Source organism: Trachypithecus francoisi, unplaced genomic scaffold (assembly GCF_009764315.1).
Source record: "Trachypithecus francoisi isolate TF-2019V2 unplaced genomic scaffold, Tfra_2.0 Lachesis_group3, whole genome shotgun sequence".
Lineage (NCBI taxonomy): Eukaryota > Metazoa > Chordata > Mammalia > Primates > Cercopithecidae > Trachypithecus > Trachypithecus francoisi.
This window is the reverse complement of record NW_022681468.1, coordinates 4,575,010-4,593,740: the sequence shown is the minus strand read 5'-3', so window position 1 is coordinate 4,593,740 and position 18,731 is coordinate 4,575,010. Positions and strand designations below refer to the sequence as shown.

The following is an 18,731-nucleotide window of genomic DNA, read 5'->3' as shown; positions in this document are numbered from 1 at the left end:
GTCTAATTCTGTACTTATTCCATTTTAGGAAAAGGATCTGTTTCAAGAGTTTTTTTTTTTTTTTTTTTGAGGCGGAGTCTCGCTCTGTCTCCGGACTGGAGTGCAGTGGCCGGATCTCAGCTCACTGCAAGCTCCGCCTCCCGGGTTTACGCCATTCTCCTGCCTCAGCCTCCCGAGTAGCTGGGACTACAGGCGCCCGCCACCTCGCCCAGCTAGTTTTTGTATTTTTAGTAGAGACGGGGTTTCACCGTGTTAGCCAGGATGGTCTCGATCTCCTGACCTCGTGATCCACCCGTCTTGGCCTCCCAAAGTGCTGGGATTACAGGCTTGAGCCACCGCGCCCGGCCAAGAGTTTTTTTTTTTTTTTGAGATGGAGTCTTGCTCTGTTGCCCAGGCTGGAGTGCAGTGGTGCAATCTTGCTCAGTGCAAGCTCCGCCTCCCAGGTTCATGACATTCTCATGCCTCAGCTTCCCAAGTAGCTGGGACTACAGACACCCACCACCAAGCCCGGCTAATTATTTTGTATTTTTAATAGAGATGGGGTTTCACCGTGTTAGCTAGCATGGTCTTGATCTCCTGACCTTGTGATCCACCTGACTCGGTCTCCCAAAGTGTTGGGATTACAGGTGTGAGCCACCGCGCCTGGCTTAAGAGGTTTTATAATACATGTCATTTTGGCCAGACACAGTGGCTCATGCCTGTAATCCCAGTACTTTGGGAGGCCAAGGTGGGTGGATCACTTGAGGTCAGGAGTTTGAGACCAGCCTGACCAACACAGTGAAACCGGGTTTCTATTAAAAACACAAAAAATCAGCCGAGTGTGGTCGTGGGCTCCTGTAATCCCAGCTACTTGAGAGGGTTAGGCAGAATTGTTTGAACCTGGGAGGCAACAGTGAGCCAAGATCACAACCACTGCACTCTAGTCTGAGCGATGGAGCGATACTCCGTCTAAAAAAAGAAAAACAAGGCGGGGCGCGGTGGCTCACACCTGTAATCCCAGCACTTTGGGAGGCTGAGGCAGGCGGATCACGATGTCAGGAGATGGAGACCATCCTGGCTAACACGGTGAAACCCCTTCTCTACTAAAGATACAAAAAATTAGCCGCGTGTGGTGGTGGGCACCTGTGGTCCCAGCTACCTGGGAGGCTGAGGCAGGAGAAAGGCGTGAACCTGGGACGTGGAGCTTGCAGTGAGCGGACATCTCACCACCACACTCCAGCCAGGGCGACAGGGTGAGACTCCGTCTCAAAACAAAACAAAACAAAAAAACTCCTGTCATTTCTACAATGTTGAGTCTTGTTACCTAAGAATGAGGTGTTTTAATTATTTTGTTTCTTCAGAATTTAACAGTGTTCTTCAAGTAGTTTCTAAAAACTTTGCAGGTTTTTTTTTTTTTTTTTTTTTTTTAGAGATTGCATCTCACTATGTTGTCCAGGCTGGTCTCAAACTCCTAGCCCCAAGGGATCCTCCCGCCTTGGTCTCCTACAGTATTGGGATTATAGGCATGAGCCACTATGTCCAGATAGTTTATGAACATATGAACATTTTCTAAATATATTCAGATAAACTGTGTGGCTCATCTCAGTGGGCACCATTCACACTGCAGTCAATGCAATTAAAGGCACCCCACTTCCCTGTGAGATGTATACTAGCAACCATGAGTTTTTTTTTTTTTTTTTTTTTTTTTTGAGATAGGATCTCATTCTGCCAGCCAGGCTAGAGTGCAGGGGTGTGAACATGGCTTACTGCAGCCTCAACTTCCTGGGCTCAGGCAATTATCCTACCTCAGCCTCCTGAGCAGCTGGGACTACAGGTGTATGCCACCACACCTGGCTAATGTTTAAATTTTTTGTAGAGATAGGGCCTCCCTCTGTTGTCCAGGCTGGTCATGAACTCCTGGCCTTTGCCTCCCAAAATGCTGGGATTACAGGTGGGAGTTACCACACCCAGCCTATTTATCTTATTTTGTTATTGTGAATGTGACATTTTCTTCCATTATACTTAAATTAGTTACTATTTGACAGAGAAAGTAGAGAAAGTTATTGATGTTTGAATGCTAATTTTTTTTTTTTTTTTGAGATGGAGTATCACTCTGTTGCCCAGGCTGGAATGCAATGGCACGATCTTGGCTCACTGCAACCTCTGCCTCCTGGGTTCAAGTGATTCTCCTGCCTCAGCCTCCCACATAGCTGGGATTACAGGTGCTTGCCACCACGCCCAGCTAATTTTTGTATTTTTAGTAGAGGTGGGGTTTCACCATGTTGGCCAGGCTGGTCTCGAACTCCTGACCTCAGGTGATCTGCCCACCTTGGCTTCCCAAAGTGCTGAGATTACAGGTGTGAACCACTGTGCCTGGCCTGAACGCTAATTTTTAAATCTGCCATATTACATTACATTGTCTATTGTTTCTTTTTTTCTGTTTTAGAGATGGGAGTCTAGCTACATTCCCCAGGCCTGGAGTGCAGTGGTGCTATCATGACTCACAATGTAAACCTGAACTCCTGGCCTCAAGCAGTCTCCTGCCGCAGCCTCCTGCCGCAGCCTCCTGGTTAGCTGGAGTTACAGGTGCATGCCACCATGCTTGGCTTCCTATTGTTCGTCACAGTTTTTCAGTTGATCCTCTTAGATTTCCAACATATAATCATATAGAAATGATAATTTCATTTAAAACTTCTATGTACTATACAGTCACAATATTAAATAATGGGATCATGAATAGAATTTATGTCATGACTTTTGACCTTAAGTCTAGCACTCTTTTTTGAGTATATATTCAATCCACTAAATAGTTATCGAGCACCAACAATCTATAAAGCCTTGCTATAGATGAGAAAGACATGGTTAAAAAGAAAAATCATTCAATGCCCATATTCCTAATCTTTATTTTTTTGAGATGCAGTCTCACTCTGTTGCCCAGCCTGGAGTTCAGTGGTGTGATCACAGCTCACTGAAACCTCAAACTCCTGGGGTCAAGCGATCCTCCCATCTCAGCCTCCTGAGTAGCTGGGACCATAGCCATGTATCACCATATCTGGTTAATTTTTAAAATTTTTTGTAGAGATGGGGGCTCCTTGTGTTGCCCAGGCTGGTCTCCAACTCCTGGGCTCAAGTGATCTGACTGCCTCGGCCTCCCAAAATGCTGGGATTACAGGGATGAGCCACTGTGCCTAACCTCATAATCTTTTCTTATCCCAACAAACAGATCTAGAGCCACAATAAGAACCCAGTTGATAATTCTTGCAATGTTAAAACCTGTCCAGCAAATTCAATATTCTATCCTACTAAACTGAAATGTGACCATATGCAAAAATTATTCTCCAAGGACAGGAGTGTTTTGTTTTGTTATTTTTTAGGAAGAAGGAAGCAGAATGAGCCGGGACTAAGGAAGTGAGTGAACAACGGGCATGATAAGTAGATATTTACCTGAAAGCCAAATATATAAAATAAACAAGGGGCTGAACACCCCCCACCCTGCCCTTCAGAAAGCTAGAAGCAGAGCTATCTGAAAGCATGAGTAATGTGACCTAAGGCAGAGTTTAACCTCACGGGGAAGGTATAAGAAAAGAAAGCATGCATGAGCATGTTTTCAAGTCTATGAACTGCAATCGTGTGTAGCGAACAACCTAGTGAGATGAGACAGCAATGTAATAAATGTCATAATAAAGTTAAGTATTAACATAAGGTGCTGAAAGAGAATGTTTCTCACAGGAGGTGAGTCACTCATTTGGCAAGCATGTATGGAGTACCTATTGAATGTCAGGCCCCAATCTACAAACAAGATGCCAAACAAAAAAACGTAGGACTCCTCTTCTCAAAGAGCTTATGGTCTACTGAGGAAGGTGGTTTTTATTTAAGAAAACATATAAATATGTGTGTGTGTATGATTTATATATTATTAGAAATGGTGCTAAGTGCTATACAGGAAATAATTCCATAAGAAAATAAGGTGACATAACTTACATTTGGGGCCTCAGGGAAAGCCTCTCTGAGAAAGCAGCCTTTAAGTTGAAAAGTGAAGGATGAATAAGCAGAGAGCATACCAGGCAGGAGTGATTTTTGGAGTGAAGTCTTCTCGGATGAGTGGCCTTCTATTCCCTCTGATGAACAGAGAGGAAAGGGAATCTCACTTATGCAAAGGCATGCAAGCACAGGTGTGACAGATATGAGGAACTACAAGTTACCATACCTCAGTAAGGGGACAAGTGGAAATGGAAACACCAGGAAAAGAAAAAAAAAAGGAAAAAACATGAAGAATATGGAAGAGGAACAAACTAGAAATCCAATTCAGTATGTGTTGATTATTTACTACGTGCTTAGCAATATCTTAGGGGATTCTTAAAGTGTAAAAAGAATGGCTCCTCCTCTCAAAAAACTCAGAGTCTAAATGGGTAGATACAGACTGCATCCTCGACTAGATTCTTTTTTTTTTTTTTTTTGAGACGGAGTCTCCCTCTGTCACCCAGACTGGAGTGCAGCAGAGCAACCTCGGCTCACTGCAAGCTCCGCCTCCCGAGTTCACACCATTCTCTCGCCTCAGCCTCCCGAGTAGCTGGGACTACAGGCGCCCGCCACCACACCCGGCTAATTTTGTTTTTGTATTTTTAGTAGAGATGGGGTTTCACCTTGTTAGCCAGGATGGTCTTGATCACCTGACCTCGTGATCCGCCTGCCTCGGCCTCCCAAAGTGCTGGGAATATAGGCGTGAGCCACTACACCCGGCCAACTAGATTCTTTTAATATCATAAACTGTGTTTTTGTTTTCCCAAACAGTAACTCCTAAAATGAATTTTTAAGTTAACAAATGAATCTTACTTCCTGCCACAGGCCCCGACTACTACTTTAGAGCAATCTATGGCTAAAAATCACTCAGCTTTACTGGCTGCTTCTCAACAGGCCAATAATGCTGATGAGGCTCTTCAGAGAGTGAGAAGTACTTTTTTCTTTTCTTTTCTTTTTTAAATCACCTCTTCATAGCCTCCTCTCAATAAGTACTTCTCATTATATATAAGTAACACGTTAATTTTTTCTTTACATATAGCACACTAGCTCTTTTAAAAATCTCATCTTTCCTGTTTCAGGATCTCAGATAGAAAAAAGTTAGAAACTGTTATTGAGGCTATTAAGCTTGAACGTCCTTGCTCTAATCTTTGCAAAGATAAAACCCACAATGCTTATTAGGCTGCTTGGATAAGCTGTTGTTTTACTTCTTACTGGAGGAGCTTAACAATGAAAAACAAAGCTACCATGAGTTCTGTCCTAATTTGAGTTCAGTTCTAACATACTCTAATAATTCAATTAGTTCTGCAACTGTGGCAGAATGTCCCAGCCTTATGACAGTTAATTCTCTTATTTTCTTCCTGTATTTTCCCTTTATTACTATGGTTTGGAACCCACATTTCAGTCTTAACCCTAGAGTCTAAGATAATTAAAATAGCACACATGGAGTTATATTTATTTGAGGGGGTAGGAGACAGCTGTGACTCAAGGCTGGGACTGGAGACAGCAATAGGCAGAGGTGTTTTGTTTTATTTCATATATATATATATACATATACATACATACTTTTTTTTTTTTGAGACAGAGTCTCGCTCTGTTGCCCAGGCTGGAGTGCAGTGGGACCATCTCAGCTCACTGCAAGCTCCACCTCCCGGGTTCATGCCATTCTCCTGCCTCACTGTCCCAAGTAGCTGGGACTATAGGCGCCCGCCACCATGCCCGGCTAATTTTTTATATTTTTAGTAGAGATGGGGTTTCACTGTGTTAGTCAGGATGGTCTTGATCTCCTGACCTCGTGATCCGCCCACCTCAGCCTCCCAAAGTGCTGGGATTACAGGTGTGAGCCACCGCGCCTGGCCTATATATATATTTTTGAGACAATGTCTTGCTCTGTGGCCCAGGCTGGAAAGCAGTGTTGCGAAGACAGCTCACTGAAGCCTTGACTTTTGGGCTCAAGCGATCCTCCCAACTCAGCCTCCTGAGTAGCTGGAATTACAAGTATGTGTCGCCATGCCCGCTAATCTTATTTTTAGAGACAGGGCCTTGCTATGTTGCCAGGTTGGTTGTGAACTCTTGGGCTCTAGCTATCCTCTCGCCTCGGCCTCCCGAAGTGTTGGGATTATAGGTGTGAGCCACACCAGCGTGTTTTGCTTTCAATTGGAGAAAGAAGCAATTCTATTGACAATCACTAGCACGCTGCCAAACTCTCAAGCAGAAATGACCGTTGGTTCCTCCGTGCTGCTCTCTTCTTTGCTCAGCAGGCTTACGCTACAGGGGAGGAGGCAGTGCAGTGTGGCAGTCTGCCCAGGAGAAACAGTAACTTGCTGCTGGAGCAGGGTGTCCTAGAGGAGACCAGGAATTTGTTACAATGTGAGCATAGTGAAGAAGTAGCTGGGCGTGGTGGCTCACACTTGTAATGCCAGCACTTTGGGAGGCAGAGGCCGGTGGATCACTTGAGGTCAGCAGGTCAAGACCAGCCTGATCAACATGGTGAAACCCCATCTCTATCAAAAATACAAAAATTAGGACAGGGCTGGGAGCAGTGGCTCAAGCCTGTAATCCCAGCACTTTGGGAGGCTGAGGCGGGTGGATCACCTGAGGTCGGGAGTTTAAGACCAGCCTGACCAACATGGAGAAACCCCGTCTCTACTAAAAATACAAAAAAAAAATTAGCCGGGCATGGTGGCCCATGCTTGTAATCCCACTTACTCGGAAAACTGAGGCAGGAGAATCGCTTGAACCCAGGAGGTGGAGGTTGTGGTGAGCCGAGATCGAGCCATTGCACTCTAGCCTGGGCAACAAGAGTGAAACTCCATCTCAAAAAAAAAAAAAAAAAAAAAAAATTAGGACGGGCATGGTGGCTCACACCTGTAATCTCAGCACTTTGGGAGGCTGAGGTGGGTGGATCACCTGAGGTCAGGAGTTTGAGACCAGCCTGGCCAACATGATGAAACCCCGTCTCTACTAAAAATACAAAAAATTAGCTGGGCATGGCAGGTGCCTGTAATCCCAGCTACTCAGGAGGCTGAGGCAGGAGATTTCTTGAACCCAGGAGGCAGAGGTTGCAGTAAGCCAAGATCGCGCCATTGCACTCCAACCTGGGCAATAAGAGTGAAACTCCGTCTTGGAAAAAAAAAAAAAATTAGCTGGGTATGGTGGTACATGCCTGTAGTCCCAGCTACTCGGGAAGCTGAGACAGTTGAATTGCTTGAACCCAGGAGGCGGAGGTTACAGTGAGCTGAGATCACGCCACTGCATTCCAGCCACGGCCATGTAGCGAGACTCCATCTTAAAAAAAGAAAAGAAAAGAAGAGGTACTTCTTCTTTTAACCTAGAAGAGTAAGAATGGGTTCAGATAGAGATAAGAAGGGAGGTATAAGTTGGAAGGTAAGAAATGAGAAAGGTTTATGCCTTACGGTGATTCCCAAGTTTTCTTGGTTCTCAGAGCCCTTATGTTTCAGAATTTCTTTATGATACTCCCCGGACCAATAGAAAAATCTAACAGTTCCATTTATCAGGTACAGTTCAAACAACCTAATAAGTAGTTATGTCTGGATAATTTAGCAGCTGTTTTTTTTTTTTTTTGAGACGGAGTCTTGCTCTGCCACCCAGGCTGGAGTGCAGTGGCCGGATCTCAGCTCACTGCAAGCTCCGCCTCCCGGGTTTACGCCATTCTCCTGCCTCAGCCTCCCGAGTAGCTGGGACTACAGGCGCCCGCCTCGTCGCCCGCCTAGTTTTTTGTATTTTTAAGTAGAGACAGGGTTTCACCGTATTAGCCAGGATGGTCTCGATCTCCTGACCTCGTGATCCGCCCGTCTCGGCCTCCCAAAGTGCTGGGATTACAGGCTTGAGCCACCGCGCCCGGCCTTTAGCAGCTGTTTGAAAAATAAATTGAGTACTATAGATAGAGCGGCTCTAGTTTTGATTTTTTTTTTCTTTTTAGAGACGGCGTCTCACTCTGTCGCCCAGGCTGGAGTGCAGTGGTGCGATCTCAGCTCACTGCAACCTCTGCCTCCAGGGTTCAAGCAAGTCTCCTGTCTCAGCCTCCTGAGATTACTACAGGTGTGTGCCACCATGCTCGCCCAGCTAATTTTGATTTTTTTTTTTTTTTTTTGAGAAAGAGTTTCATTCTTTTTGCCCAGGCAGGAGTGCAATGGCACGATCTTGGCTCACTGCAAGCTCCACCTCCCGGGTTCAAGCGATTCTCCTGCCTCAGCCTCCCAAGTAGTTGGGATTACAAGTGCCTGCCACCATGCGCGGCTAATTTTTTGTATTTTTAGTAGAGATGGGGTTTCACCAAGTTGGCCAGGATGGTCTCAATCTGTTGATCTCATGATCCGCCCACCTCGGCCTCCCAAAGTGCTGGGATTACAGGCATGAGCCACCGCGCCTGGTCAGTTTTGATTTTTTTTTAACTGCACATATAATTTACCCAACGACTATAATGACTATAATTCAGTGGTTTTTGGTATTCAGAACTGTGCAACTATCACCTCTAAAAGAAACCCTGGACTCATTAGCAGTCATGATTCCTTCCCTGTCATCTCCCCATCCCTAGGCTACCACGAATCTACTTTCTGTCTCTCTACTACATTCCTTCATTCCTTTCTTTCTTTCTTTCTTTCTTTTGAGACGGAGTCTTGCTCTGTCGCCCAGCCTGAAGTGCAGTGGCTCGATCTCAGCTCACTGCAGCCTCTGCCTTCTGGGTTCAAGGAATTCTCCTGCCTCAGCCTCCTGAGTAGCTAGAATTACAGGTGCATGCCACCATTCTCGGCTAATTTTTGTTGTTATTGTTGTTTTTTTTTTTTGAGACGGAGTCTCGCTCTGTCGTCCAGGCTAGAGTGCAGTGGCGTGATCTCGGCTCACTGCAAGCTCCACTTCCCAGGTTCATGCCATTCTCCTGCCTCAGCCTCCCGAGTAGCTGAGACTACAGGTGCCTGCCACCACGCCCGGCTAATTTTTTGTATTTTTAGTACAGACGGGGTTTCACCGTGTTAGCCAGGGTGGTCTCGATCTCCTGACCTTGTGATCTGCCCGCCTCGACCTCCCAAAGTGCTAGGATTATAGGCGTGAGCCACCATACCTGGCCACTACATTCCCTTCTACCATAGCTGATTAATATTCCATTGTATGGATATACCACATTTTGTTTATCCATTCATTAGTTGATGGTCATGAGGTTTGTTTCCACTTTTTGACTATTTTGAATAATGCTGCTGTGAACATTCATGTATAAGTTTTTGTGTGAATTTTTTTTTTTTGTTTTTGAGATGGAGTCTCGCTCTGTCACCCAGGCTGGAGAGCAATGGTGTGATCTCGGCTCACCGTAACTTCTGCCTCCCAGGTTCAAGTGATTCTCCTGCCTCAGCCTCCTGAGTACCTGGGATTACAGGTGTGCACCACCACATTTGGCTAATTTTTGTATTTTTAGTACAGACGCGGTTTCACCATGTTGGTCAGGCTGGTCTTGAACTCTTGACCTCATGATCCACCCACCTCGGCCTCCCAAAATGCTGGGATTACAGACGTGAGCTACCGTGCCTGGCCGTGTGAATATGTTTTGCTATCTCTTGGGTATATACATATGATTGGAATTGCTGGGTCCTATGGTAACTGTTGAAACTTTTAGGGAACTGCCAGACTATTTTCCATATTGGCTGTATTACTTTTCCTTCCTATCTGCAGTATATGGGGGTTTAAATTTCTCCACATTCTCACCAGTACCTGTTATTATTTATCTTTTTGATTATAGACATCCTAGTGTACATGAAGTGACAGCTCCTTGTGGTTTTAATTTGCATTTACTTGATTGCTAATAATGTTGTGAATCTTTCCACGTGCTCACTGCCCATTTGTGTAACTTCTTTGCAGAAATGTCTATTCAGAACCTTTGTCCATTCTCTTTTTTTGACAGGGTCTTGCTATGTTGCTCAGGCTGGTGTGCAGTGGTGTGATCATAGCTCCAGTTTTATAGTTTTAGTTCTTACATTTAGGTCTTTAATCCATTTTGAGTTAATTTTTGTTTTTTGAGACAAAATTTGAGACAAAATCCCTCTGTTGCCCAGGCTGGAATGTAGTGGTACAATCACAGTTCACTGTAGCCTCAACGTCCTGGGCCCAAGTGATCCTCCTGCCTCAGCCTCCTAGGACTGCTGGAATACACCACCACACCAGGCTAATTTTTAAATGTTTTTGTAGAGACAAGGTCTCGCCATATTGCCCAGGCTGGTTTTGAACTTCTGGGTTCAAGTGATTCTCCTGCCTCAGCCACCCAAGGTATTGGGGTTACAGGCATAAGCCACCATGGTCAGCCTATCCAGGCTTTAAATACCACCTATTTGCTGATAACTGCAGAATACAGCTGGGCAGCTCAGACCTCCTTCCAGACTTGATTATTCAACTGCCTTCTGGACATTCCCTCTGAATGTCTGGTATCTCATACCCAATATGTGAAAATGCAATGCCTGATCTTCCTTTCAAAACGTGTTCCTCCTCAGCCTTCCTCATCTCTGTTAATGGCATTTCCATCGTCCAGTTGCTTATGTCTACTTTGGAGTCATTCCTGACTCCTTCATTTCTCCCACAAGCCACATCCCATCTGTTGGGAAATCCTCTTGGCTTTACCTTCAGAGTATATGTAGGATTCTCTAGCCTCTTTTCATCTCAATTGCTACCTAGTCCAAGTTTCTGGCACCTGTGGCCTGGATTACTACAGTTAGCTTCCTCAGTGACCTTCCTGTTCTACTCTTGCTTCCTAAACTCTATTCTCAAACCAGCAAACACATAAATTCTTAAACCCTGCAATGGTTTCCCTGCTCACTCTGCTCCAGCCACAATGGCCTACTTACTGTTCCCTGAACACACTAGGCACACTTCTGCCTTGGGGGCCTTTGCTGTGGTTTTTTCCTGTGCTTGGTCCACTCTTTTACCAGTTCTTCCCATGGCCCACCTCCTTACTTCTGTCAGGTCTTTACAGAAATGTCACTGTCTCAAAGAGTCTTATTTTGACCAACATATTTGAAACTGCAAATTACCTGCCATATTCTCAATCTCTCTTCTACTCTGACCTATTTTTCCTACTGCTAATCACTACAGGATGCACTTAGTTGTGTTTATTGCCTTTCTGTTATTGCTTATCCTTTGTCTCCTCCCTACAAGAACATGGAATTCGTGAGTGAGGAATTTTTGTCTACTGATGCATCCCGAAAGTTACAACAATGTAGCAAATGGAGTCACTCAAAAATTTCAGAATACAGGCTGGCTGTGGTGGCTCATACCTGTAATCACAACACTTTGTGACACTGAGGCAGGAGGATTACTTGAGTCCAGGAGTTCAAGACTAGCTTGGGCAACATAGTGAGGTTCTGTCTTTATAAAAAATTTAAAAATGGCCGGGCATGGTGGCTCACGCCTGTAATCTCAACACTTTGGGAGGCCGAGACAGGCGGATCACAAGGTCAAGAGATCGAGACCATCCTGGCCAACATGGTGAAACCCCATCTCTACTAAAAATACAAAAATTAGCTGGGCATGGTGGTGCACACCTGTAGTCCCAGCTACTCGGGAGGCTGAGGCAGGAGAATTGCTTGAACCCAGGAGGCGGAGGTTGCAGTGAGTGGAGATCACACCAATGCACTCCAGCCTGACAAAAGAGCAACACAGTCTCAAAAAAAGAAAAAAATTAAAAATTAGTTGGGCATGGTGGTACATTCCTGTAGTCCCAGCTACTCAGGAGGCTGGGGCAGGAGGATGGCTTGAGCCTGGAAGGTTAAGGCTGCAATGAGCCAGGCCGGTACCACTGTACTTCCTGCCAGGCAACATAGTGAGACCTTGTCTCTAAAAAAAGGAAAAAGAAAAAAAAATTGAGACTACAGAGAATTTTAACGAGGTTACTCCTATGCTTAAAAGTGTGCATACAATCTGGCTAAAAGGTAGCATCTATGTAAAAAATATAGGTATCAATACAAGGGGGCTGGGCGTGGTGGCTCATGCCTGTAATCTCAGCACTCTGAGAGGCTGAGGCAGGCAGATCAACTGAGGTCAGGAGTTCGAGACCAACCTGGCCAAATGGCAAAGCCCTGTCTCTGCTAAAAATACAAAAAAATTTAGCCTGGCTTGGTGGCACGCACCTGTAATTCCAGCTACTCAGGAGGCTGAGGCAGGAGAATTGCTAGAACCTGGGACATGGAGGTTGCAGTGAGCTGAGATCGTGCCACTGCACTCCAGCCTGGGCCACAGGGCCAGACTCTGTCTCAAAAAAAAAAAAAAAAAAAAAAAAAAAAACACACGAAAAAATGGTGGAGGGGTAGGCGCTAGGCGCGGTGGCTCAGGCCCGTAATCCCAGCACTTTGGGAGGCTGAGGTAGGTGGATCACCTGAGGTCAGGAGTTCAAGACCAGTCTGGCCAACATGGTGAAACCCCATCTCTACTAAAAACACAAAAATCAGCCGGGCGTGGTGGCGGATGCCTGTAGTCCCAGCTACTCAGGAAGCTGAGGCAGGAGAATCGCTTGAACCCGGGAGGTGGAGGTTGCAGTGAGCCAAGATCATGTCACTGCACTCCAGCCTGGGCAACAAGAGCAAAACTCCATCTCAAAACAAAACAATACAAGATAATTAGCACATGCTGATAAGACTCTCATGATAATAATGAATATGTACACAAAATTTTGAACATAATTATAGGGAGTTCAAACATTCCCTGAAGCCAGTATGAATCCTTGGTTTCAAATATGGTTTTATCACCCAGGGCTTGGTGAAAATGGGATTTAAACTAGTTCTTTTTTTTTTTTTTTTTTTTCCGAGACGGATGTTGGTCAGGCTGGTCTCAAACTCCTGACCTCAGGTGGTCGCCCGCCTCAGCCTCCAAAAGTGCTGGGATTACAGGCATGAGCCACCACGCCCGGCCTTAACTAGTTCTTAAAGAATATGCTATGAAGGTGAAAGGGGGCCAGTCAGGGGAAGGTCATCTCAAGCAAGGGACATAGCTAAAGATGACGGCAGGTTGGGCATGGTGCCTCATGCCTTGAATTTTGGGAGGCAGAGGTGGGTGGATCGCTTGAGCCCAGGAGTTCGAGGCCTGCCTGGCCGACATGGTGAAACCCTGTCTCTACTAAAAATACAAAAATTTGCCATGCATGGTGGCGGGCGCCTGTAGTCCCAGCTACTTGGGAGGCTGAGGCAGGAGAATCGCTCAAACCCAGGAAGACAGAGGTTGCAGTGAGCCGAGATTGCGCCACTGCACTCCAGCCTGGGCAACAGAGTGAGACGTGTCTCAAAAAAAAATAAACCCCCGTCTCTACAAAAAATACAAAAATTAGCTGGGCATGGTGGCACATGCCTGTGGTCCCAGCTACTTGGGAGGTTTGCCAGGGCCTAGGAGTTGGAGGTTGCAGAGAGACGAGATCGAGCCACTACACTGCAGCTTGGGTGACAGAGCAAAGCTCTGTCTCAAAAAAAAAAAAAAAAAGATGACAGCAGAACCGTCTGACTGGAATGGAGGATTTATGCAGTAGGTAAGAAACAAGCTGAGAAGTACTGGTGTATGACTTAAACTGTGTGGGTATTTCAAATAATTGAAAGTTTTTGGACAAAAGAATATTTAATGCCTAAAGCACTGTTTTTAGAAAATTACTTTGGTAGTTGTTTAGAAGGAATTAATTCACAAAACCATTAAAACAATTCAAGGCCGGGCGCGGTGGCTCAAGCCTGTAATCCCAGCGCTTTGGGAGGCCGAGACGGGCGGATCACGAGGTCAGGAGATCGAGACCATCCTGGCTAACACGGTGAAATCCCGTCTCTACTAAAAAATACAGAAAACTAGCCAGGTGAGGTGGCGGGCACCTGTAGTCCCAGCTACTCGGGAGGCTGAGGCAGGAGAATGGCGGGAACCTGGGAGGCGGAGCTTGCAGTGAGCTGAGATCTGGCCACTGCACTCCAGCCTGGGCGACAGAGCGAAACTCCGTCTCAAAAAAAAAACACAAAACAACAACAACAAAAAAAACGATTCAAGTTTGAAATGAAAAAATAACTGATAAGGTTTAAAGACTGATGAATTTATTTAGAAATACCAGGTTTGGGCTGGGCGCGGTAGCTCATGCCTGTAATCCCAGCACTTTGGGAGGCCGAGGCAGGTGGATCACGAGGTCAGGAGTTCGAGACTAGCCTGACCAGCATGGTGAAACCCATCTCTGCTAAAAATACAAAAAAATTAGCCCAGCGTGGTGGCACATGCCTGTAGTCCCAGCTATTCGGGAGGCTGAGACTCGCTTGAACCCAGGAGGTGGAGGTTGTGGTGAGCCGAGATCATGCCACTGCACTCCAGGCTGGGCAACAGAGAGAGACTCTGTCTCAAAAAAATAAAAAATAAAAAAAGAAATACCCGGTTTAGGCTGGGTAAAGTGGCTCACGCCTGTAATCCAGCCCTCTGAGAGGCCGAGGCGGGTGGATCACCTGAGGTCAGGAGTTCGAGACCAGCCTGGCCAACATGGTGAAACCCCGTCTCTACTAAAAAATACAAAAATTAGCTGGGCTTGGTGGCGGGGCCTTAATCCCAGCTACTTGGGAGGCAGAGGCATAAGAATCGTTTGAATCCAGGAGGCAGAGGTTGCAGGGAGTTGAGATCGAGCCATTGCACTCAAGCCTGGGGGACAAGAGCGAGACTTCTCAAAAAAAAAAAAAAAAAAAAAAAGAAAGAAAGAAAGAAGAAGAAAAAAGAAATATCCGGTTTGAGGCTGGGTGCGGTGCCTCACACCTGTAATCCTAGCACTTTGGGAAGCTGAGGTGGGTGGATCACCTGAGGTCAGGAGTTTGAGACTAGCCTGGCCAACATGGTGAAACCCTGTTTCTTTTTTTTTTTTTTTTTTTTTTTGAGGCGGAGTCTCGCTCTGTCGCTGGGACTGGAGTGCAGTGGCCAGATCTCAGCTCACTGCAAGCTCCGCCTCCCGGGTTTACGCCATTCTCCTGCCTCAGCCTCCCGAGTAGCTGGGACTACAGGTGCCCGCCTCGTCGCCCGGCTATTTTTTTTTGTATTTTTAAGTAGAGACAGGGTTTCACCGTATTAGCCAGGATGGTCTCGATCTCCTGACCTCGTGATCCGCCCGTCTCGGCCTGAAACCCTGTTTCTACTAAAAACACAAAAATTAGCTGGGTGTGGTGGCATGCACCTGTAATCCCAGCTACTTGGGAGGCTGGGGGCAGAGTGCCACTGCACTCAAGCCTGGGCAACAGAGTGAGACTCTACCACAAAAAAATAAAAATAAAAATAAAAATAAATTCCCGGTTTGAAATTGAAAATCAGAAATAAAATTAGGTCAGGCCCATTTATTTATTTATCTACTTATTTATTTATTTCCGGAGGTGGAGTCTCGTTCTGTCGCCCAGGCTGGAGTGCAGTGGTGAGCTCTTGGCTCATTGCAACCTCCACCTCCCGGGTTCAAGCAATTCTCTTGCCTCAGCCTCCCGAGCAGCTGGGATTACAGACATGTGTCACCACGCCTGGCTAATTTTTGTATTTTTAGTAGAGATGGGGTTTCATCATGTTGGCCAGGCGATCTCCTACTCCTGACCTCGTGATCCACCCGCCTCGGCCTCCCAAAGTGCTGGGATTACAGGCATGAGCCAACATGCCTGGCCATTTAGGCCTAGTTATTTAGTTTTGGGTGCTACTTATTGAATCTTTGAATATGGGGGAAGAAAGCTATGAGAGAAAAAGAATTAAAAACAGAGATTATTCAAAGGCTATGCATGGGGTCGGGTACAGTGGCTCATGCCTGTAATCCCAGCACTTTGGGAGGCCAAGACGGGCAGATCACAAGGTCAAGAGATCAAGACTATCCTGGCCAACAGGGTGAAACCTCATCTCTACCAAAAACACAAAAATTAGTTGGGCATGGTGGTGCACATCTGTAGTCTGAGCTACTCGGGAGGCTGAAGCAGGAGGATTGCTTGAACCAAGGAGGCAGAGGTTGCAGTGAGCCGAGATCACACCACTGCACTCCAGCCTGGTAACAGAGTAAGGCTCCGTCCAAAAAAAAAAGAAAAAAAACCAAAGGCTATGCTTGAGACAAAGTGAATAGTCTATTACTGTGATTATAATAAAATGTTGAATTTATATACGGTAAATCTTGATAGAATGCTTAAATTACATAGGTATTATGGGAAATAGAATGTTGTGGTTAATTAAGGAATAATACAAAATTTTGTTTTAACTTGTGCTTACTGGGTTTTTCTTCCCCATATACATATATACATATATATATATATATTTTTTTTTTTTTTTGAGACAGAGTCTGGCTCTGTTGCCCAGGTTGGAGTGCAGTGGCGCGATCTCGGCTCACTGCAAGCTCCACCTCCCGGGTTCACGCCATTCTACTGCCTCTGCCTCCCAAGTAGCTGGGACTACGGGCCCCTGCCACCATGCCCAGCTAATTTTTTTGCGTTTTTAGTAGAGACGGGTTTTCACCGTGTTAGCCAGGATGGTCTTGATCTCCTGACCTTGGCCTCCCAAAGTGCTGGGATTATAGGCATGAGCCACTGCGCCTGGCCTTTTCCCCCAAAATATTATTACACTTTTTTCCTCTTGATAATTAGTAAATACAGATAAATTATTTTTTGAAGATTCAAGATGTCACTATCCTTCAAGTTGATTATTGTAAAATACGTGTTTTCAACGTAAAATAGCACAGTTATGGAGTTTGGGATCTAGCCATGGGAACCACAGAACATACCTTGGTGTATTAAGATTTCTGATCTCGATTTGACTTTTAGGGAAAGTCGGATAACATCAAAACAATTCTAAGAAAAAATTTTAAGCATTTCTAAGGCTCTATTAATTAAGTAGGACTTGAGTGCTTTTTTCTCTTTTTTTCCAACACAATGCAAATGTGTTATTACATCATTGGCACAGTTTGTATTGGTATCTACTTGCTTCATAATACAGAAGATGTTTACGATTTAGATTCCTCCTACTTTAGAAATTCCCTCCATTCACTTCTTTTGCGTCCCTCAAGATATAATCTGAACTTTCAGGAATAGTTCATTCTTGGTGTTACAAATGTTGGCTTCCCTCCTCCCTGGAATTCTATTAGAATGTTTCTGTCACTTTAGAAACTTTCCTATTCTGGTGCAACATGCCAAGAAACCCAGGTATAAAATAGTGATTGTTTAATCTTACTTTGACACGTGTGCCCGTTACATACAACTATCCTTATGCATCTCCTAGTAAATAATCTCACTGACTCCACCTGAGGCTTCTGAAAAAAAAACAACCAATTACCTTAAATTTTATTAAGAGCTATTCGTAAACTACTGAGCAAGAGAAGTGAATCCTGCATACATTCAGTCCCCAGTTCCCAGAGCGCTTCCCCGCCGTATGTCTCTGAACAGTTGGAGAGGACAAACCTCAGCTAAGAAGCGGAGGCCGCCAGTGCTCACCACACACAGGAATTAGGATATCCATGCTGTACCACATTCTTCTCTTCCCCTACCCGGCCTGAAATAAAACATAGTGAAGCGTAAATCTTGAGTCCTTCGGTACCTTCTCAGAAACGGCGGCAAGGAGGCTTCAAAGGGGCTTGCTTCCTGACGGGGGATCCAGACGGTCGCGCGGGTAGTCAGCACTCTCTCTGGGCGGGACAGTCCCCGTCCCGAAGGGAGGGCCCAGAAGGGGTGGAGCCGTCCCCGCCCGAACACAGGGGCATCCGCGCTCCCTGTAGGGTACCCCGGGTGCTGGCCCCGAAGCGGTGGCAGTCGGGGTGGCGCTCTTCCTCCGCTCTTTGGGGTCCCGGCGCCCCTCAGGGCAGGTGGGGAGACCGCTGAGGAGGCACCCTCAAGTTCACCTCAGGCTCCTGACACCAGCCCCGCCGCGGTTCCCCCTGATCGGCTTTCCGTTGGTCCTCGTGGCTGCGGAACCGTCAACTAGACCCCACCGGCTGGAACCGACATCACCTGGGAAGCAGCCGGGCTGCCCGGAGGCCACGCCCAGGGGAGGAGCCTGAGGACGCCCAGCCGGGTGGAGCACGCCAGGTGAGCACGCCTGCGCAGTCGGGCCGTAAACAAGCCCGCCCCTTCCCTTCGGCCCGCCTTCGCGGGGCTGGCCCGCGGGTGGGAGGGGCGACAAGGAAGAGGCAAGGGGTGGGGGAAGAGGGAGCACCAAGAACAGCGCCTGCGCGGTGGGCGTGATCCGGGCACTTAGGGCAGGATGAACGCTGCTTTTCAAGATGGCGACGGAGGGAGGAGGGAAGGAGATGAACGAGATTAAGACCCAATTCACCACCCGGGAAGGTCTGTACAAGCTGCTGCCGCACTCGGAGTACAGCCGGCCCAACCGGGTGCCCTTCAACTCGCAGGGATCCAACCCTGTCCGCGTCTCCTTCGTAAACCTCAACGACCAGTCTGGCAACGGCGACCGCCTCTGCTTCAATGTGGGCCGGGAGCTCTACTTCTATATCTACAAGGGGGTCCGCAAGGTACCGACCCGGGCGTCACCGGGGTCAGCCAGCGGCGTAGGCAGAGGCGGGAGCAGGGCGGTGACAGTGGGGCCAGGGTGACCGAGAGGGGTGGCCGTCGCTCTTACTTTTGAGTGGGCCGGTAACTCCCTCCACTGGGGTACTCCTGAGGAGAGGGGATTCAGGAGTGAGGAGGGTGGTGGCGGTGGCGTTTCGAAGGGGTGGGGGCTGTGGAAAGGGACCGTGGGACGCGGGGTTCTGGCTGGGAGGCTCCCAGGGGAGCCGGCTG

General features: G+C 46.8%; 1 protein-coding gene and 1 long non-coding RNA gene across 38 annotated transcripts in view; one reads left to right on the top strand and one right to left on the bottom strand.

Annotated features, from left to right (window-relative positions):
• The window catches only part of LOC117071353, a 37,019-nt gene extending 19,006 nt beyond the window's left edge, over positions 1-18,013 (bottom strand). Inside the window, exon 1 of one of the 2 annotated variants that reach the window (XR_004432254.1) lies at positions 17,533-18,013. This is a non-coding gene — a long non-coding RNA (uncharacterized LOC117071353). The remainder of the gene's footprint in view (positions 1-17,532) is intronic. The other variant, XR_004432253.1, reaches the window with a different exon arrangement.
• The window catches only part of WDR20 (WD repeat domain 20), an 89,969-nt gene continuing 88,951 nt past the window's right edge, over positions 17,714-18,731 (top strand). For 13 of the 36 annotated variants that reach the window (XR_004432251.1, XM_033191268.1, XM_033191242.1 and 10 more), the window contains exon 1: positions 18,115-18,463. Coding sequence is in view for 21 of the 36 variants with exons in the window: in XM_033191268.1 (XP_033047159.1) it covers positions 18,215-18,463 (249 nt within the window). In the remaining 15 variants the exon portion in view is untranslated. Of the gene's footprint in view, positions 18,021-18,114; positions 18,464-18,731 lie in introns of those variants that run through there. The other 23 variants (XM_033191251.1, XM_033191257.1, XM_033191253.1 and 20 more) reach the window with 18 other exon arrangements.